Source organism: Phocoena phocoena, chromosome X (genome assembly GCF_963924675.1).
Source record: "Phocoena phocoena chromosome X, mPhoPho1.1, whole genome shotgun sequence".
Classification (NCBI taxonomy): domain Eukaryota; kingdom Metazoa; phylum Chordata; class Mammalia; order Artiodactyla; family Phocoenidae; genus Phocoena; species Phocoena phocoena.
This window is the reverse complement of record NC_089240.1, coordinates 19943296-19965559: the sequence shown is the minus strand read 5'-3', so window position 1 is coordinate 19965559 and position 22264 is coordinate 19943296. Positions and strand designations below refer to the sequence as shown.

At 40.3% G+C, this 22264-nt stretch overlaps 1 protein-coding gene across 1 annotated transcript; it reads right to left on the bottom strand.

Moving 5' to 3' along the window:
• Nucleotides 1-1472: 1472 nt before the first annotated feature.
• PRDX4 (peroxiredoxin 4) lies at nt 1473-19706 on the bottom strand. The gene is made up of 7 exons (XM_065900498.1): nt 19352-19706; nt 14785-14902; nt 11861-11977; nt 9226-9348; nt 5764-5894; nt 4712-4746; nt 1473-1580 (listed from the first exon to the last, which is right to left on the bottom strand). Exons 1-7 carry the CDS (start codon nt 19593-19595, stop codon nt 1530-1532), a joined length of 819 nt encoding a protein of 272 aa, XP_065756570.1. The 5' UTR covers nt 19596-19706; the 3' UTR covers nt 1473-1529.
• Nucleotides 19707-22264: the final 2558 nt, after the last annotated feature.

The window sequence follows — 22264 nt, the reverse complement described above, 5'->3', positions numbered from 1 at the left end:
TGAGGGCAGAAATTTGTCTTCGGTCACTGATATATGCCAGGTGTTTAGAGTAGGTGATCAATAGTTCCTGAAAGTTGAATGAAAACATTAATGACTGGCTTTTTTGAATGGATCCAAAAATAGCTGTCTTCCTTGTAAACATACCTAAAATGAACATGAGGCTAGAAAAGCTCCAAAGAATGGAAACTATTAATCAAGAGGATACAAGCTTATTCCATGAGTAAAAAAATTTACACTTTTCAGATTGGAAAGAGGAAACCTGAGAATAAGATTCCAATTGTATTGCAAGTATTGATTGACAGGATTATCACAAACCTGTCTGAACACCAAAGTAGTAGCAGTCTTCAACTTTACTAATAGTTGGCTTCTAAAATGTTGACTGTAAGGTAGCACTTAGAACATACTTTGCTATGGCAGAGGGTTATAAATGGCAGTTGAATTCCTGTGTCCACGTCTGAATGCCCGTCACTAATCCCCTGCCGTTTATGACAGAACTCAGAGCATCAGCCAGGAGGCCAGGGACATCCCCAACTCTAGGACGGCCTCCCCGGGGCGAGGGGCTTTTTGCGAGCGTTGAGAGGGGATTAGCGTGGAAGACAGGACGAGGCAGATGCTCTCGGGTCCCAGTTCCCTTAAACTACATGGCATGTATGTAACTATAGTAAAGCCATTGCCATACTGGGGTGACGAAGTACCACTGGAGTTCAGCTTTATATGTGGTCATTTGTGAATAGCTGGCTACATATACTTAGGGATTCAACTTCTGTTAAACTAAATACCATTTTTTTTTTTTTTTGGCTGCACCACGTGGCTTGCAGGATCTTAGTTCCCCGACCAGGGACTGAACCCGGGCCATGGCAGTGAAAGCCCGGAATCCTAAACCCCAGGCCACCAAGGAACTCCCATTGTTAATCTAAACATGTAAGTTGTTACTTATAAATTTAGTACAAGCTGTAAATGTAAATTTAGAAAAAAGGAGTAACCAAGGGGCTTTATGTTGTATACAGAGAGTCTGGGGTTCACCGTCCCTACCAGACTCTATAGAAGGTGACTGTGCTCACAACCTATTCTTTCCTGCCACCCTCAAAGGTACAGAGAGGTGAGCCACAGTGGAGTGGTAACAGCCCCGAAACTAGAAATTAGCCTGTCTGGGTTCAAAGACTGAGTCTACCTTTGCTAGCTAGCTGTTTCCTTATCTGTAAAATAAAGAATTCAAAGAGTTCCTGTGAGAATTAAGTGAAATAATACACCTAACCTCCTAACACAATGCCTGGTAGATGGCACGTACTCCATAAATGTCAGTTATTACTCTTGTTACGAGTTTGAGTCAGTCTGACATTTTTGTATTTTGGAAAGATAGAGAATAACTGCCTACCTTTTGGCATCAGTGTCTACCAAACACTAAATATCTTTGGACCCTGACATGGATTTTTATATTATTCAAGAAATTACTACTGCAACACAATGTGGTAATAAAACAGTGAACTTTACTGAGAAGTTTCAAACATCATGACCCGAGGAAGTATTTTTCAGTTCAGTTTATCAAAATACTTCAACTTTCCGGCTGGATCTGGGATTATCTGTTAAAGAAAAAAAGCAAATTATTCATTTTAAAAGCCAAAGTATATCAACAGTAGTCTGACATTAGTTGCTTATCTCTTGACTAAAGATAAAGATTATTTTGTGTACCAAATTATATCATATATATTTAGGAAAAACTGGATTTGTCGTGCTAATCTCAGCTCTCCCAGAAGGCAGATAATTTGCTAGTAAATTAACATCTGTACTCAAGCACCTCAAATTTACTTACAGCTCTTCTCTTTGCCACCAGGCTTTCATGGCATCTTCAGGTATGGTGTAAAATCAAACATGTTGAGAGAGCATGGCCACAGATGTTAATGTATTTTTAAAATTATCTGCTGATGAAGTGATGGTATGCTACAACCTGAAAAGGGGGCAGTGGGTTCAAATGGATTGCTTGGAGGTCCAGAACTGTAACCTTTTAATCTCAAACCGCAAAGTAGAAGAAGTACTCCAAAAACAACGTGGGTACCTATTTAGTGAATGGACAAATACTCTGAATGAAAGAAAAAGTGTTTCCTCCTAGAGCGTTACAGCCTTAGAAACCTCCTAGGTTTCTAACTTCTCACATTAACTGTTACTTGCTAGTTACAGGTAAAGTACATTTATCCCTATATAAAAAAATAACCTTGTACTTTATTGTAACCAGCTTATGATAGTTCTATATGCATTTTCTTCAGCATAAAATAAACGTTACCTCATTTCAGGCATCACTCCAGGAGTATTTTGTCTTTGCCAATGTATAATCTCTCTGCATTCCAATTCAATTCAAGAGTACTTATGGCATAACAACTGGGTGCCAACAGTATGCTGCATGGTGGGGGATCCAGTGGTAACCACCGAAGTCCCCGCCTTGGAGGCTCGTACAAGCACGTGGGGAAGATGTACGTGTACATAACTGCTTTTGGTGCAACACACAAAACTAGGACACAGGCTCTGTGACTCAACAGAGGCTGAGATGGCATCAGGGAAGGCCTCAGAGTGGAAGTAGCATTTAAGTTGGTCTTGAAAGAAGAATTTGGGGAATTTAGGGAAGGGGAGAGAGGTACTCCAGGCTACAGAAAGAAAGACCTGAGCAAAGGCACAAAAGCGTGACAGAGTAGGGCTTAGTTTGGGGAAGGATGAGTCACGTGATTTGGTGGGAGCATAGCATGTGTGCATGTGTGTGTGCGTGTGTGAATCATGGGATGATGACCAGGGAGAGGCAGTGGAACGAGAGAACGCAGAAGCTTGAAGGCTGTGCCCGAGCATGAGGACTTTGTACTGCAGAGCCACTAAGAGGTTCCGGTCTGCAGAATGACATGTGTTGGAGAGGAGAGAAACTGAGGTCGGGGAGACAAATCAGGAGGCCTGTGCAATGGAGATGAAAAATTCATCTGTCTTCAAAGAAACGCCACCACCAAACCTTTTCTGATCCTACACCCCCCCTCCAGCTGTTTTCTTTCCTTCTTTTCCTTCTTGCCCTATCCTCAAACCACCTGCTGCCCTCCCTGTGGTCACGAGGGACTCCACATTGCTCAGTCAACTCATGGGACTCCAACCCTCCGTGCACTGGGACACTGGCGTCCTCTCCCATTCCCACAGCTCAGCGTTCTGCCCGCGCCAACCCTTTCTGCTCCCCCGCCACGCTGAGCCGCTACCGGCCTCAGGGCCTCTGCCCCTGATGCTCTTTCTGCACGGCTCCATGCACGACTGGCTCCCTTTCTTCACTCACGTTTCAGCTCAAATATCATCTGAAAAGTCTTTCCTGACCACTTTATCCCCATCCCAGGCACTGTCTCACCAACTGCCATCAACCTGTTTCTAAAAGCATTGGCCACAGCTGAAATTAGAACGTAACTCTGAGGGCTGGGACATTGGCTGTGGTGTTCAGTAGTAAGTATCATCTGGCTATCATCCAAGTTCGAATAGTTGCCATATAGCAGGTGCTCAAGGAATGTCTGTTGAATGAATGCCCATAAAAACAGAGTAGAATGGTGGTTGCCAGGGGCTGGGGCTGGGGGAGATGGGGAGACGCTGGTCAAAGGGTATAAGCCTTCAGTTTTAGGATGAATAAGTTCTGGGGAGCTGATGCACAGCACGGTTGACTATAGTTAATACTGTTGGTATACCTGAAATTTGCTAGAAGAGTAGATCTTAAGCCTTCTCACCCCACACAAAAAAGGCTAACTGTGAGATGATGGATTTGTTCATTAATCTGATTGTTTTCAACTATAATCTCTTCAAATATTTTCTCAGACCCTTTCTTTTGCTCTTCTTCTGGGACCCCTATAATTCAAATGTTGGTGTGTTTAATGTTCTCCCAGAGGTCTCTGAGACTGTCCTCAATTCTTTTCATTCTTTCTTCTTTCTTCTGCTCTGCAGTAGTTATTTCCACGCTTTTATCTTCCAGGTCACTTATCTGTTCTCCTGCCTCAGTTATTCTGCTATTGATTCCTTCTAGAGAATTTTTAATTTCATTTATTGTGCTGCTCATCATTGTCTGTTTGCTCTTTAGTTCTTCTAGGTCCCTGTTAAACGTTTCTTGTATTTTCTCCATTCTATTTCCAAGATTTTGGATCATCTTTACTATCAGTATTCTGAATTCTTTTTCAGGTAGACTGCCTATTTCCTCTTCATTTGTTTGGTCTGGTGGGTTTTTACCTTGCTCCTTCATCTGCTGTGTGTTTCTCTGTCTTCTCATTTTGCTTAACTTAATGTGTTTGGGGTCTCCTTTTCACAGGCTGCAGGTTCGTAGTTCCCATTGTTTTTGGTGTCTGCCCCCAGTAAGCCAGATTTTCTTAAAAGCTTTTAATATACACTGAAGGTTTTGCTTGTGACTGTCTTCTTTGCCCTGAATTGATTCTACCACGTCTCCACTGTCGCCCTCCCCTTTTTTAATGGTATCTTTCTCTGTATACTTGGCTTTAAAATTCACAGCGTCAGGTCCCATATTCTGCTTTCCCAGTTGCAGCTACTCTCCGTTACAGTCCAAAGAATGTCTGTAGTCTTATGAGTTCTGCCTAGCAATGTTTACTTCATTTACAAAATCAAGGGAGTTCTTTTACAAGGAAAGATTATCCTAGGGTTGGCTTTTTTTTTTTTTTTTTGCCCCAGCCATCCTCTTAACAGAAAAATCAATTTGACTTACTGTTTCACTACCAGGTTTCCATCCTGCAGGGCAGACTGAAAGAAACAAAAATTGGCAAAAGACAGTTTAAAAACAGAGTTCAGTTCTCTTTAGCAGCTCTTGTGTTTTCTTTTTCCAAATGAAACTGAAAATAGAGCCTATATTAATGAGAACATTGCTACAGGACAGTTGACTTCTGTTAGCTTACTGGCTTGCAGCCAGAAATTTTAGTCATGGAGCTTATCAGCAGGCAGCTAATCTATTTTCACTTTTGTCAATTATGTTTAGTTACATTTACAATAGAAGAAACCAAATTGAGTGTTCCTGTAATACAGTTGGAAAGTTTGGGAATCTGGTAAACTGAAAGGTCTTGGTACAGCAAAAATTCCTTGAATGTACATTCCCTTAAGCTTATCTGCTATGTCCTGCAGTATTCTGTACTGATGCCATGGTTCACTGTTTGTCGAAAAAGACTTTAACATTATTTGGAAGGTAGGATTTCCCCTTGATTTAGAGTGCACCCTGACTCAGGCACTGAGTTACACGTTTGAAAGGAATATATAACATGTGTTCTATTTTAAGAAGATCTGACCTTTTCCATTTGGCTACTACAAAAACTTGAAGTGAAAGGATGAAATGACAGGTTACCAGTGTGATACTGAATAACCTTAAGGATTTCTGAATTACTTTGAGGAAAAAAAGCTAAATCAAATAATGTAAACATGCAAATAAAACCTACGTTACTAGATACTGCCAGATTGGCAGGTGCATTTTAAGTTTATAGAAACATAATTTGAAAAATTACAGTAGCAGAAACTTCTCTGAGCTTAGCCAAAAGGACTATGAAAATAATATTTTGTCCATCGTATTCAGTAAGTAGAAAATATTAGTGATGTTTTGTTAAAAGCACTTTAAATTATAATTTGATCTGTTCAAAAGACCTAATAATCTGAAAACAATCAGAAGATTTGGAACCATGAAAATTACTTGTAAGATAAGAAACCAAACTAATTATGCTAGTATCTCTCAAACTAAAAAATCAAGAGGCTATGATGGTTAGAAGGGAAGGGCACCTTCTCCATGTTTGTCGGTGTACTGGAATGCTTGAACCAAACGCAGTGTCTCATCCACAGATCTACCCACAGGAAGGTCATTCAGAGTAATCTGTCTTAGGATTCCTTTGTCATCAATAATGAAGAGACCTCTGTAAAACATAAGAATGGTAAAGGTGAGGACATTTGTTCTCAGTCAAGAAAAATATGAGTTAACATGAATCCCTGTACCGCTCACACAGAAGGATGTTATACAGAACCAAAAACTCACTACTTACCTACCTGACTGGTATGCACATGCACACACCCCCATACCCACACTTATCTACTGTATATTTTGGGATTATCACTGTTAAACGGTAGCTTTAATGATTTGTTTTTGTCTATGAAATGTACCGTAGTATTATCAGTTGAATCTTGACGTGTACTAGGTTTGGGATTGTACTGTAAATGAAATGATTAAACTACCTAGCAGAGCTTTCCTTTGGGTGAAGGAGTGATCCATGTTTCTTATCACTGGCTGTTTAGAATGTCTTTGTATTTCCTTTTTCAGTGGTGGAAAAAGACAAAGTCACCAATATGAAGTTGCCTTTCCTTCTGAATCTTTCTATATGTGATTCACTACTAAGGCCTGGGGAATAATGAGATAGTTCGACCTAAAAGACCTGCTATTGAGATCGGGGTGGCACTTTAAGAGTTAAAGTATACTAGAGATCAAAATTGTCAAAGGATTTTACTATCTATTTATTTCAGTCAATATGGATTTCAACCCAATACTTACTTTGGATTAGAAAAGGATCTCGGGTACTAGGGCTAACTGCTTGTGTACAAGTATTAAAATAATGATGAGATATATATATTTAGTAGAAATACATGGCATTACATATCTATTACATGAAATCTTATTCCATAATCACGTTAAACATTACTGAAGTGTTCCTCCTCATTCTACAACAGCTTTTTTGAATGAGCAACTCAACGTCTGAAGTAACTAGGGCTCAATCTCCTTAGACCAGATCAACTTGGCCAAACTCAGGCAAAATTGTTAATTACTACTCATATGGGTATCCTTTCATGTACTACTTTTACAGTTGAAAATTCTCATCAAAGGTGATCAAGTCTGTTCTGAAGTAAGTGACCCTGATGGGAAATTTTGACCTTGCCTCTGTAAGGCACATCATACCAACACACACCACACAAAAACAAATCTGCCTTTTCTTTGGTAGCAAATTGTAGCTTCTGTTTTCTGTTCTGATTGTGTGAACTGCTTCTTTGGTAGACTATGAGACTAAGGCATTTGCCATACTTGGTGTAATATGTATATATGTCTCTTCCACAGAACAGAGACAGGTCATTCTTACAAAAAGTATGAAATTAAAATGGCAACAGACATCTCAATAACAGCCCCAGAAGCTAAAGGTATCAGGGCAATGCTTTCAAATGTCCACAGGAAAATGCCTCTCAATCTAGAATTCTACACCCAGCCACATTATTAATCAAGCATGAGAGCAGAATAAAAACATTTTCGGACACAGAAGGCCCTCAAGCATTTTACCTTCCAATGACCTTGTATTCGGAAGCTATGAGGATGTGCTTCACCATAACAAAGAATTACATAAAGAAGGCAGGCAGGCATGGGAGCCAGAAAATTGGGTATCTGATAGAGAGGAGGTGAAGGAACGTCCCAGGATGCTGGTGCAGAAAGTGCTAGGACAACAGCTATGTAGCAGGCCTAGCGAGCCATCAGTCTGACTGGAAGCAGGAGGATGGAGGAAAAAAACTGACAGAGGAAAAATGCAGTACTTAGAGGGGTTACGATCCAGGTGTGGAATTGAGGAATAATTAGTGATGGATATATAGAAAACTAAGGGAATGAAAGAAATGAAGTAGTTTATTAGCTACAAGAAAATAAACAAATTTGCCACAGGGGAAGGTAATCTTCAGCACACTACACTTAAAGGCTTAGCAGTGAATAATATTTATATAAACACTGAATATTGACTTAATCCAAAACTGTGACACATTATACTGGGAAAATTAATTTGGGGATGATGTAAGAAAGATGAAGTCCTATTTACCATGAAAAATAATACCAAAATTGATATATCCAGATGTATTATATAAGATACTATTTAGAAATATGGAGTCAAATAATGCAAGCAGTAGCTAAAGGGCTGAAAGTAGCTTCCTCCATGAAGCAGGGCTAAGAGTAAGGAGAGGACTGTTTAAGAAAATGTGACTTTTAAAAACTATGTGCATATATTACTTTGATGAAAATAAAAAATTAAAAAAACGAACTTGGTTCAAATCACATAAAATAGCTAATATTAGATAATTTTACTTGGCTAATGTTCAAATAATTCTAAATTTTAAAAGTGCCTCAATCTTTTTAGTGGCATATTTACTCTTCGGGAGTTAACTTAGTAATAAACTCTAGGCAGAAACCATTACAGACTTGGCAAGTACAAAAAAAAAAAAAAAAAAAAGAGAAAGGAACTTGGTAGTGACACATGATACAATATGGATGAACCTTTTTTGAAAACATTATGCTAAGTGAAAGAGGCTAGTCATAAAAGAGCAGATACTGTAGGATTCCATTTCTATGAAATGTCCAGAATAGGCAACTCGAAAGACATAAAGTAGATTAGTGGTTGTGTAGGGCTAGGGGAGGGGGACTGGGTGAAACGGGGAGCGACTGCTAATGGGGATGGGATTTCTTTTTGGAGCAATGAAAATGTTCTGAAATTGATTGTGGTGATGGTTGCATCACCTGTGAATATGCTAAAAACCACTGAATTGTATGCTTTAAATGGGTGAGTTGTATGGTATGTGAATTGTATCTCAATAAAGCTGTTGTATGAAACCCACAGGATTATAAAATACTGACACCTTCACATAAAACATTAAAAAAACTTAGCACTGCAAAGCAAATCAACAGTATATAAGAAAATTAAAACTGTTTCAAGTTGAAGTTGCCCTTTCTTCCAAAGAATTCTATCAGTATTTATTAACTCAAGTAACTCAATGGGGGTTGTTGGGTAAAATATTTCCTTAATTTTTCCTACTCCAAGGACACAGGTTTGTTAAATAAATACTATGATACTTGTATTTAGAAAAACCATTACTAGAGTCAGTTTGGAAAAGAGGAGAAAGAAATGGACAAACCATTTGGGGACCCGGGTTCATGTCTGGGCTCTGCAATTAACTGTAGTAACTTTGGCTAAGTCCATGGGACTCTGAATCTGTTTTTTATGTAAAATGACAGGGTTGGTCAAAGACCTCTAAATAATCTTCTGGCTCTAACAGTCTGTGACACTCACATAGCTTAAGTTGGGCACTTAACAATTATTTTTAACGGTATCTACAACATTTTTGCAAACAGAGCAAATATTTCTTGATCAAACCTTGTATCTTCTAACTCCATTTCAAGGAGGATTACAAATATATTCATATTTGTCATAATGTAAAACCACTGAAAGATACCTAAGAGTGTGGCCTGAGTCTTCCAGATATACGCCATAGTCCTTTGAGATCTGATGGTTCAAATCTGAAAGAAGTGGAATGCTTATCGGCCCAAGTCCTCCTTGTCTTCGAGGGGTGTTAATCCTGTAACAGAAAATTTACCTTTCAGGGTTAAGTAAATGGCATATATTAAAACAGCACTCTTTCTTCACATATGCACACAAACACACAACACACACATTCTCTAACAAAGACAGGCTAATACACATTCTATTTTTCTTGCCTCTCCCTCCCCTTAACAATATATTCATATCCTTTAAACACTAAATATGGAGATATACGTCACATTTTTAATGTACAGACATAATATATGTTACCAATCTCTACTGACAGTCATTTAAACTGATTGCGTTTTTTTTTTTTGCTTTTATAAACACTGCTGGAAAATCCTGATAATTCTCAACTTTGTATACTTGTCTGATTAATTCCTAGAAGTGGAATTATGGATCAAAGGATATGCACTGTCATGAGCATAAGCTTAGAATTGTGATTGCAAGACAAAGCCTTGTGAGATAAGCACGATACAACTGGATGGCATTTTAATATTCTGAGAGACAAGAAACACCAAGTCCACTTGAAGCAGCAAGGACGCTAGCTGTAATCTGACTCATCAGTCTTCAGATTTAAGTACTCTGCAACTTGAAACTGGAGGATGTGGGTTGGGGCCCTCATGGTAGGACACTGACGTAGCCGTTAGGAAACAGGGAACTGTGGCTCCAGATGTTTGCAGCCGCAGTTCTGACATCCAAGTAGAAATCTCTGGTTGATATGAAACCTATCCAGCTGAGAATGTATCCCCCAAAATTCCTTGGGAAAGCAATCCCAAATTATTTGGGATGACATAACTTTCTCCTTAGTGGATTTGTGTTTCAATCCTGCAAAGATTTAGAATTACTATGGAAATGATGAAGCAAATTCAAACCATAGTTTTAATATTTTTATATTAAGAAATAATCAGTATATATTTGTATACTAAATTATAATGTTTAAGAGATTTGGCATGTTAAAATAACAGATTCACTTTATGATTCCAATTCGAAATGTGTAATCTGAAATTTTAGTTTATAACTAGTAAAGAAACATTTTAAAAGGACTTAAGACACACCTATTTATTTATTAGATTTGCAAGAATTAAGTCCTTGGGAAAGTTTGTCTGAAAACTGAGATGCTTAAATATATTAAATATATAACTGCATCTTAAAATACTTAAGAGAATCAATTACTTAAGGAAATGTAAATTAAATTTAAATTGTAGCTCCTGAACCAATTAAACTTTTACTTACATATACACATACATATATGTGTGTATGTATAATTTACAATTATAATTTATATACATTTACAGTTATATATACAAATATATCCATGTATATATATTTATATACATAATTGTAAATGGAGAAAAACCTGTTTTGACTTTGTTACTTTAATGAATTGAATGTTAAATTTTAAAAGCAAAATAATTCTGCACAATCTTTATTGTGCAAAAATTTTGTGAACAAAATTATGGATGCTATTAAAAACTCACATTAGGGACTTCCCTGGTGGCGCAGTGGCTAAGAATCCGCCTGCCAATGCAGGGGACATGGGTTCGAGCCCTGGTCCGGGAAGATCCCACATGCCACAGAGCAACTAAGCCCGTGCTCCACAACTACTGAGCCTGAGCTCTAGAGCCCATGAGCCACAGCTACTGAGCCTGCGTGCTGAAGCCCGCGAGCCTACAGCCCATGCTCCGCAACAAGAGATGCCCCCGCAGTGAGAAGCCTGCGTACCACAACGAAGAGTAGCCCCCGCTCGCTGCAACCAGAGAAAGCCCGCGCTCAGCAACGAAGACCCAACACAGCCAAAAATAAATAAATAAATAAATTTATAAAACAAAACTCACATCAACATGAACATTTCAATGTTTGAAACATGTTGCCTAACTGCTCTCCAGAAATGCTGAATCAACTGTGTTTGTGTAAGTACCATTTCTTCACACCTTTATCAACATTGGATGAAATTCTTAAATATTTGAACTCTTGGCCAGACAGAGGAAAAGAATGGCATCTCTTGTCATTTTATTGTAAATTCTCTGCAATTAATTAGGCAGAGCATCTTTTCATGTTTAATGAATTTTTAAAAATTATTTAAAGCATTAATTTAAAAAATCATTGCTTCTTAAAAAGTAATGATAAAAGCTATTTTGAGTTTGACTTAATACTAGACAACTGGGTAACAGAGAGACATAGTATTTTAGATTTTATTTCTCCAGATTAAGGTTACCCAATTTATGATAATAAAGTAATCATACAATTCAGTGGTTTCTGCTATGGATATTACATCTTTTGAATTTAACTTTTTTTCCCCCAAATTTGCAATGTCCTATAAAATCCTTAAGCATTTTTACTGTACCTTCATTGAACTAGCAGCTCTCAGATAAATTTCTTCCTGAACTGTCTGATAAATAACTATATTCCTGTCATACAAGTACCATGCACTAACTGATTGTGCCACTGGAGCGCCTCTATATTCCTGTCATGTTAAGAGTTGTCTGCCCATAATTTAAGAGTATGTCCATTTTTTTCCCTACAAATACTAAGTTTAAGATACTGACCAGGCCAAATGGGTAAACTGTGAATCAACAGAGCATGCTACCACTTCAGTATTTATCGATCTGAATTCCTCAATTCTATCACCAAAGGCGATGATTTCAGTTGGACACACAAAAGTGCTGAAAGTTAAAAAAAAAAATTATTCTCAGAATACACATATACTTAGTTTCAAATGATTTTGTTTTTGTAAACACCTTTAGTATATAAAAACACACATGAAGAACAATTTTGTATATGAAGCTTCTCAAGATGGGAGTAGTCTAAAAAAATGGTTATTTGATCAAATCTTATTTAATTTAAAAAGTACAGAGTTCCCAATTACATCTTGATAAACTTTACTTTTATAACTTAATGGATCAGTGGTCAACCAACGTTCTCGTCTCCCTTATGGCAGCATCCCCCATTTTATTAGCTTTTATTCAATAATACTTTATATAGTGCTTTATAGCTTTCAAAGGATCAATACAAATTTTACATTGTTTCACTATTATTTTTTAACCTTCCTATGCCAACCCTATGAGCTAGATGCATCTATCTCTATTTTGGAGATGAGGAAATACTCTCCCACCCCTCTCCCTTTCTTGATAAGGTCCTCTTCTACTTACTACCTCGTCTCCCAGTCCTGTTGTCAGAAGGGCACATTTAGAGAATATTACCTTAGGGTAGTATTTTTCAAGCAGTGTTAGGGACTCCTTAAGCCAATTTATTGAGTTCCAACCAACATTTTAAAAAAGTGAAATAGAAAGTATGATCACACATATATCACACACAGTAAGGGTAAGTTATAAAGCATATATATTTATATATAAGTGCATATATATGTGTGTATTCAGGAGTGATATTAAAAATATTTAACCACCTTAACTCAAGGTTGGCTTTAGCTCTCTCTGGAGGTTTCTGAAAGGGACTAGGTGGGAGGGGCAACTTGGGGAGGGCGTTGGTATGGAAGTTGTTCAGTATTTTAAGGAGCATGAACTATACCGGTGCATACAGACTAAATATTACCTTGTATGTATAAGTGTATTGGGCGGCAATGAAAAATATATTTCCTACCATGTGTCATCGTCAAGAAAGTTTGAAAAACAGACTTACAGGACAACAAGTTCCTACCACAGCCCAATACAGGCTTTTCAAATGTTTCAGTTGTTCGAGTGGAGGACTGCCATATGCAAGCAGACAATTCTAATCCAGGTTATGTCCCTGGAAACCTGGCCTATGAATGTATTTTTAATATTTTCCAAAAGGTAGGAATGATCGGCCCCTGCCCTCCTTCCTATTATTCCAAGAAATGCTACCTAGAGACACACTGGCCCAACTTAAAGTTTAGGCAGAAAACTGAAATTCTTCAGAATCTCGGCAGAATTCTGACTTTCTTCCTTGCAGACTGTGGCAAATGTCCCAGGATTCTTCCTTCTCTAACCAGGCCCAGTCCGGCAGGCATTACACAGAAACAACAGAAAGCAGCTCTCTCAGCTCCTTGCCCCAAAAGACCACTGCTAACATCATGCTCTAATTAGATATATCTTATTCATTATGGAGTTTTAAATAACACTGGAGAAACGGCATATTTGTCTATGTTCCACTAATTTCAAAATTCAGGTTTAGCATCAAATATATTTAATATATGTGTTGCTTTTCAGTTTTACAGCATGAATTTAGAAGGCCTATCATTTTATATATATTAAAATTTCTACTTCTGGTTTCTATTTGAAGTTAAGTTATATAATACATTTTAGCTAGTCAAGCCATAGTACAAGTTGATTAGAAAGAAGCAAGTTCTTACTAATTTAAAATATTACATATTATGCAGATTCATGATTTGTTTTAGCCTCAATGTACAAATTTTGATGAGAATTCGATTTGGATTTAGAGTAGGGGTCAGCAAACTTCAGTTCAGAGTCCAAATCTGGCCTATCTTATTTTTTGTAAATAAACTTTCAACGGAGCACAACAACACTCATTCATTATTGTCTATAACTGTTTTGTGCTTCAAAGGCAAAGTTGAGTAGTTGCAATGAAGATCACTTCGAGACTAAAATATTTACTATATGGCCCTGTACAGAAAAACTTTGCTGACCTCTGGCCTAGAGACAACCTAAAGATATGAGCTTAAGTATATCCTCCCTGCAAGTTTAAAATATATTTACTTAGTTCTAGATTACTCCTAATGTAAAAACGACCTTAATATACAGTGGCAAAGACAGAAGAATCTTCTATTTACTTTTGTAACCAAAAAATATATTCAAACAAAAAAGATAAAAGTTGGGATAACTCTCTTTGGTATCTTTTCACTTTCATGGAATTTGAAAAACACTCAAAGTTAAATCCTCAATGTGACTAAAGTTCCAAGAGTATTTACTTTGAGTCAACTTTCTATCTACAAAAGTGCTCACTGCCAGAGTTAAAGTAAGAAAACTACCCCCATAACCATAATTTATATTAATAGGTATTATTCCTTAAGCATATCCAGTATTTTCAGGAAAATGTTCAAATCACAGAAAAGCAACAGATGTAGCAAAGAATAAAAATAGTAAAACCACAGTTAAATGGTATCACCAGAGAAAAAGGCATATAAACATTCAAGTTAACAGAGAAACAGATTTGTGGCATAAGTCTTGCAATTAAATGCTTTCTAAAATATTCTCAGTCCATTTTCTTGCCTTAGTAAGTATAGCTTAATGAATATAAATGTGGCTTTCCTCTAATGATTACATTTTGATAACACAATCATGTAGATATAAGTACTGGGATCAATGGTTTATGATTCTGAAATATATTCAAGATGTTACCTTCTTGAAAAAACTCATCTCAGTTTTCCCTTTAAGAACAAGTGCTAAATAAAATAATTTCTAACTATTTGATGTTGTTGAATAATGACTGATAATGACTGAGGTTTTACTAGGTGCTATGTACATGTATTACTTACAAATCAAGTGGGTAGAAGAAAAAAACCAGGTATTTCCCACGATAATCAGTTAACTTCAGCTCCTTAAATTCTCCATTTATCACAGCTGTTCCTTCCCAATAAGGTGCTGGCTTGGAAACTAAGAAAGAAAAATATATGATGTTCTTTTCTATTTACAATAGCCCGGAGATGGAAACAACCTAAGTGCCCATCATTGGATGAATGGATAAAGAAGATGTGGCACATATATACAATGGAATATTACTCAGCCATAAAAAGAAACGAAATTGAGCTATTTGTAATGAGGTGGATAGACCTAGAGTCTGTCCTACAGAGTGAAGTAAGTCAGAAAGAGAAAGACAAATACCGTATGCTAACACATATATATGGAATTTAAGAAAAAAAATGTCATGAAGAACCTAGGGGTAAGACAGGAATAAAGACGCAGACCTACTGGAGAACGGACTTGAGAATATGGGGAGGAAGAAGGGTGAGCTTTGACAGGGCGAGAGAGAGTCATGGACATATACACACTAACAAACGTAGTAAGGTAGATAGCTGGGGGAAGCAGCCGCATGGCACAGGGATATTAGCTCGGTGCTTTGTGACCGCCTGGAGGGGTGGGATAGGGAGGGTGGGAGGGAGGGAGACGCAAGAGGGAAGACATATGGGAACATATGTATATGTATAGCTGATTCACTTTGTTATAAAGCAGAAACTAGCACACCATTGTAAAGCAATTATACTTCAATAAATATGTTAAAAAAAAAAAAAAAAGACCTGCTTACATTTTCCCTCTACCTTGAAGCTTTGGCAGATCGCCTCAGAGCTTTTTCCCGCAGCTGCACGTATGAGCTCTTGTGGTCTACACAGATCATTTATTGGGCCTTTATCATTAATGCCTAAGTATAAGTAGGTTTTTTTGGCATTAGTTTTTCTCTCTATTCAGGTGGCAAACTTCCTATGGTGGGCAAGGATCCTGAGTTTTAAAATCACCCCCACCTTCTACTATGTGCCTTATTTGTTGTGTATACAGAATAGAAACTAGTGTTTTGATTGATTGCAAGAAGGGATTAGAAATACCCTGAACATTTCACACAAACGTTCATGTTCTCTGAGTCTAGCTTGAACCCTGCTTAAACTGAAGTGTTAGGTGTTTACTCCTACCCCATATGTACAGTGCTACTCAAAGAGTAGCCTGCAGACGCCTGGTGGGGCGTGATCTGTTGGCTAGCAGTCCATGCCCAGATAAGGAGTTGCATCACAATGTGAATAGACTATGTCACTAAGCACACTGTAGAGTTCAGCTGACTTTTTTGTTTTTTGTTTTTAGATTTATAAGAATAATCTTTTATTTCATCATTGAGAAATATTTTCTATTTTGCAAGGTAATTTATAAAGAGGCCAAGTTTCTAGATCCAAAGTGGTTATTTTCCTAAGGATGTATTTCAGGAAATACCAGAGGATTGCTTGCTTTCATTTTACTGTAGTTGAAAACATATTTTTAGTAAAATGGAGTAAAAAACACCCCCCCCCCCAAAAAAATATGTAATACATGATTCCTTATCTTGAGCCAGAAATATCTTGATATGATTTGGTAAAGGCTAGGAGGGAGAATTAGATAGCAGAAGGATACAGAACTATATATGCTTTATATACATTACTTAAAATGCTACTCAAGTGTGAGTTTATAATTGTAACAATGTGTTACAGGGACTTTCCTGGTGGTCCAGTGGTTAAGACTCCCTAGTCGGGGAACTAAGATCCCACACGCCCTGTGATGTGGTGTGGCGTGGCCAAATAAATAAAATGAAATAAAATAAATCTTCTATAATAAATTAACTATAATTAAAAAAAATAATGTGTTACAATGATAGTCCTTAATGATTTTAGCATATTGGGAAAACCAATAAAACTGAAAAATTCTGTTCTGAAAACCTTGATTTTGGAAATTTTGGGTTCTTTTTTCTTTTTTAAACACTGATAGAATACTTTATTGTTATTATTTGGCTTAGCAAATTGGGAAAGATTTGTTAAATGATAACACAATGTTGGCAAGGTGGTGGAAAGGCAGGCCCTCATATCCTGGATATAGCTTGCTTGCTTGCTTTTTTTTTTTTTTTTCTTGGGAAATTTTGGGTTCTTTTTTTCTTTTTCTTTTTTAAACAGTGATAGAATACTTTATTGTTATTATCTGGCTTAGCAAATTGGGAAAGATTTGTTAAATGATAACACAATGTTGGCAAGGTGGTGGAAAGGCAGGCCCTCATATCCTGGATATGGCTTGCTTGCTTGCTTTTTTTTTTTCCTTGGGAAATTTTGGGTTCTTGATTTAAGAACTGCAGTGCTAGTTCAAAAAAAAAACTGTCATCAGTTTATAGAGCAAAAAGAATGCAGTATGCTAAGATCTATAAATGGAATTCCCAAAGCAAACCCTTGCATGTATTAAAAAACAAACAAAAATTGTCCCGAATATAAATCATATAATTAATAAAGCAAATGCAGAGCAGTATAAAGAAGAATATTTAAATCCCCTCTCCCCATAACCCCCATAATTTAACTACTGTTAACATTTTGATGTCTTTCCTTCCAGTCTTTTTTAAACACATAAATTTAGATCACGTTGTGCCCCACTTTTTTTTTTTTTTCCGGTACGCGGGCCTCTCTCTGTTGTGGCCTCTCCCGTTGCGGAGCACACGCTCTGGACGCGCAGGCTCAGCGGCCATGGCTCACGGGCCCAGCCGCTCCGTGGCATGTGGGATTTTCCCGGACCGGGGCACGAACCCGTGTCCCCTGCATCGGCAGGCAGACTCTCAACCCCTGTGCCACCAGGGAAGCTCTGTGCCCCACTTTTTAAAAAAGGGAGCAGTAGATCATGAAGTTTTTCATGTTACTAAAAATTATTTGAAAGTCTGAACTTAATAATGCCATAACATTCCATTTTATGAGTGAAAAGTCCTTGTAATTTTAATTCTAGATGAGCTTACACATGAGAGAAATATAGCAAATACCTAAAACTTGAAAAGGTTTGCTGGTAGAAGGAAATCTATTATTACTACTATTTTTTGCTTCCGTGTGCAGACTTGGATGGGATTTGTTATGAAAAATATATGTAATGCCAGTAAACACTTAACTGGCTGACATATTTCAAAATATCTTCCCAGGCAAGTAAAACCAATGGGGCTTGGAAATACGATTTTAGAAGTGCAACACTAGCTTTTTTAAAAACAAAAAATCTAAAGATAACTTTCAGTAGGAAAGAACTGCAGATGTTTAAGGAGGCAAAACAGTTTTTCTCATTTATCACTCCCACTCCATCCTAAGGCATAGCAACGTGCATTTTAACACTGGGGATTCATAATTGTGAAGCACTACTTTTTTTCACTGAACCTGGGCAAGGAGCATTCTGTAACTGTACCACAAAAGCCAAATACACATCTTCAGAATGCCAAATGGTAAGTAGGAAAAGCAAGTTGCTTAAAAGCGAGTAAGGGGGCTTCCCTGGTGGCGCGGTGGTTGGGAGTCCGCCTGCCGATGCAGGGGACTTGGGTTTGTGCCCCGGTCCCGGAGGATCCCACGTGCCGCGGAGCAGCTGGGCCCGTGAGCCGTGGCCGCTGAGCCTGCGCGTCCGGAGCCTGTGCTCCGGAGCGGGAGAGGCCACAACGGGGAGAGGCCCGCGTACCGCAAAAAAAAAAAAAAAAAACCGAGTAAGGGACAGTCTTTATCCTTTAGCCCCTAGCCACTTTTTTGGGGCTAATCTTAACATCCAGATGCAGCAGGCCACAACTTTCTCAGTATCTACTTAGTCTGATGTGTCCTTCCTGAAAGTGGCCATTAGTTGTGTACACTGGACAGAAATGCAAATAATCAAAAGCCAAATTGGCAGGACACAAATTTGCCACGAGGTTTATCATCAACCCAAATGCATTACTTCTAACCTCCCTTTTCCCATTTCCGTACAAAGAGCCTCCAAAGTACACCCTGTAAACAAGCTCCTCATTTCTGAGAAACACAAAGGATACCCATTAACTACACAGGTCTTTGGGAAGGTGGCTTTTAATAGTCTTCTTTATAAGATGCAACAACAATCAAAGAAAAAAGAAAAATGAAACGCTTGCCCTCCTGAGCATTTTGTTTAGCCGCTTTTCTGTTTAATCAAACTGTCTGTGAATCATTATTCAACTTATCAATGCATTCTTCCCCGAAATCGCAGAACAGACGCGACGTGCTGCAGGCTCTTTGCGATGTTTGAGGAAGTGTTTCAGTTTGCACAACATCCTCGTCGCCTGCAAGCCCCGGACCAGTGCCATCCTCTTTCCCTCATCTGTGGCTTCGGGGGTAACCACTACTTCTTCCAAAATCTGATTAGTGGAACCATCCCTTTCTTCCCACCTCGCACCCCCTTCCATCCCCCCCCCCCCCAAGGAGAGAGCCAGGCTCTCCCTGGGACCGAAGGCAGCCCAGGGGGTGCCGCCCAAGCCAGACCCCCGGGTAGCCACCGTAACCAGGGTACACGTGTCTCCTGGCCCTCCCCACCTCCCGCCTCCCTCTGCCACCGGTCACCCCGCCTTGGCGGGGCACCACCTACTCTTGGCTTTGCTGAGGTGCAGGGAGTGGTCGGCGACCGAAACCCGGGACGCCTCCCCCGGGTACACTTGTCCACCCGCGTAGAAGTGGCACTCCTCTTCGCGGGTTCGGGGCCTCTCCTCCGCCTCCAAGCCCCGTAGAGCTTTGGCCGGCAGCAGGAACAGCAGCAGCGGCAGCAGCAGTAGCTTTCGGCTCCGGCCAGGGGCCGAAGTCGTCGCGGGTAGCGGCGGCCGCCGCGCCTCCATGACCACGCGAGGATAGTCGCACGTCCCTTGGCTCGAGAGCTACTTCTCCCGCCGCCAGGTAGTTACAATCCCGCGCCGGACACCCGCGAGTGACGAAGCGCGGCCTAGAGAAAGCTGCCCCGCCTCCTCACTCCCCCGGCCCCTCCCCGCTCCCCGTGTCCCTCGCTTCCCGGGCTCCCCCACCCCCCCCACCCCGCCCCGCCACATGGGCGTCAGCCCCGCCTGCTCCGCTCCTGCAGGCGTTTGCGCATGCGCCCTGGGGCGGGCCAACGCTGGGAGCTTAGACTAACTCTGCAGAGTGTGGCATCGCCCGTGACTCCTGTGCTCCCGCCCTTGCTCTGGGCTAGACGTCCTTACACGTCATCTCTTCCACAAAGCCTCGCCACCGCACACCGTCCCCGCAAAAAAGTGAGACGAACTTTTCTGCCTCCGAATAGCTTTCACTTTATACTTCTAACAGTACTTGTTTCTTCCTTGAAGTGGTCTGTGTGAACAGCGCCATGACTCCCCGCCCCCCCCATCCCCGCCCTTAGTTGCAGCCCAAGTCTTGGGAGAATTTGGAGAAGAAAGGCCTAACCATTTACTCTCCTTCAGCAGGCAAGGCAAACAGGCAGTTTTGTGACTTAAGCCTGTCTTAAAGGTGTCTTTTTTTTTTAAACACTTGAAAAGTTCCCAGAAAACCAAACTTTGTTCCAGCACAGTATAGTTCCATCTTCAGATAATTACCCCATCACTTTACAGGGGTCTTCAGCAGCCTTTATGCCCCCAGGGTCCCTTCTGTCTTCCTGTGAGCTCTTGTCATCTTTCTGAATCCCACGAAAGCCATCCAATAGTTTGTGTTTCCTCTAGACCGTCAGCTCCCTGGGGTCAAAATCAATGTGGAATTCATCTTTGTTTCCCAAGTCACCTAGCGCAAGGTTAGCGCCTGCCCTTGTAAGCCCTTGATTTTGTAAATAACACCTAATGTTCCCCACAGCCAGTCATAGTTTCAAGTTGCTTTCACATGTTTTATCCTTACTCCTTGTGACAACCCTTTCCAAACTCATCCCTCACCCTAGTTCTGCCCATTATAGGACCCGGAAGAGTTTGATGGGCTTGTGGCCCGAAGGCCCTTGGCTCCAGCCTCCGTCTCTCCCGAGACTCTCCACCCCACAGGCGTTTGCGTCTGTGCCCTGGGGGCAGGCCCAGGATGCCCAGCGACGCCTAACTCAGTATAGCATTTTGTGACGTTGATGGCGACAGGTCTCGTGCTCCCTCCCCTCTTCGCCTTCGCCCTCAGCAATGTTTTAGGGCCTCTTCATTCTTCCAGGCTCATCTCTTCCACATAACTTCGCCAGAGACTGGTCCCCCGCCATTGCTGTGATAGTCTTCCCGCTATTGCCAGTGACTGGTCGTGCAGTCGCAGTACTGTTTTAGACCCTCTCATCCTTCCGCGCCTCCTTCTCCTACAGAGTCTCACTACCACACACCATCCCCCCCCAAACCACCCCCTCCCCGAAAACCTGAAAGTAACCCTTCTGCCTCTGAATGGCTTGCATTTTATACGTTTAACAGATACTTATTGTCCTTTTCCTGCAGTGAGCTTGGCGAACGGTGCCATGACTGGCTGTAGTCCTTTTAAGTACTGGGAAGACTTAGAGAAGAAAAGTCTAACCTGAAAAGCAATATCTTGAGACCATTTATTGTCTTCCAAAGGGAAAGAAGCTCAGGCAGGAAAGTCACAGTTTGGTGACTTCAGGCTGTCTCAAGATGTGTATTATTTTTTTTTAAATCAAGACTTGATAAGTTCCCACAAAACCCTTTCTCCCAGGCGTGATATTGTTCCATCTTCTGACAATTACCCCATCACTCACCCATTTGCTAAGATGGCAGATGAGAACTGAGGGGAGAAACACAACACACACCAGAAAGACGGAAGCCATCGGCAGCCTTTATGCCCCCAGGGTCCATTCTATTTTCCTGTGAGCTCTTGTCATCTTTCTGAATCCCACAGAAGCCATCCTAACAGTTTCTTTCCTCTATTACACAGTCTGCTCCTTGGGGTCAAAATCGATGTCGAATTCATCTTTGTTTCCCAAAGCACCTGGCACAAGGTGAGCATTTGCTATTGTAAACACTTGATTTTGTAAATAACACCTAATGTTCCTGATAGCCTGTCATAGTTTCATGTTGTTTTCACATATTATATCCTTATTCTTTGTGGCAACCCTTTGAGGCAGATAGGAAACCTGCCCTTTACAAACTCATCCCTCAGCCCAGTCCTGCCCATTACATGCTCTGCTTTTTGTTTCCTGACCTCTGTTTCCTGTGGGCAAAGGAGGAAGCCACCTCTCTTTTGCTGAGGGGGGTAGGCGGGGGGTGGGGGGAAGCACGTCCTTACCCATAGCATTGTCTGTCAATTCTTCACTTTCCATGGTCCTGTAGCTAGGAGTCCTCGGGTGAGGTGGCCCTCGCACCTCCCCTTCTTCTCCTTCTCTGGCCTCCAGTTCTAAGGGGAAGGGGAATGGGGCCCAGGGGATTCAGGACTCAGTCCCAGGGATTCGGCTCAGGCCTGTACCCCGAGGCCGTCTTCGGTGATCCATGTTGATCATTGGACAAGCAGCCACAGAGCCTCAGTGAATTCTAGGCCCTGAGCTGGGTCTCTTAGTTTAGGAACTGGGAGAGGAAAC

Coding starts and splice junctions, on each gene's coding strand:
- PRDX4 (XM_065900498.1), bottom strand. CDS start 19,595: ATGGAGGCGCGGCGGCCGCCGCTACCCGCGACGACTTCGGCCCCTGGC. Junction 11,978..14,784: donor TTCTTCTACCCACTTGATTT/GTAAGTAATACA, acceptor TTTAACTTTCAG/CACTTTTGTGTGTCCAACTG. Junction 9,349..11,860: donor CAGTTTACCCATTTGGCCTG/GTCAGTATCTTA, acceptor TTTCTGTTACAG/GATTAACACCCCTCGAAGAC.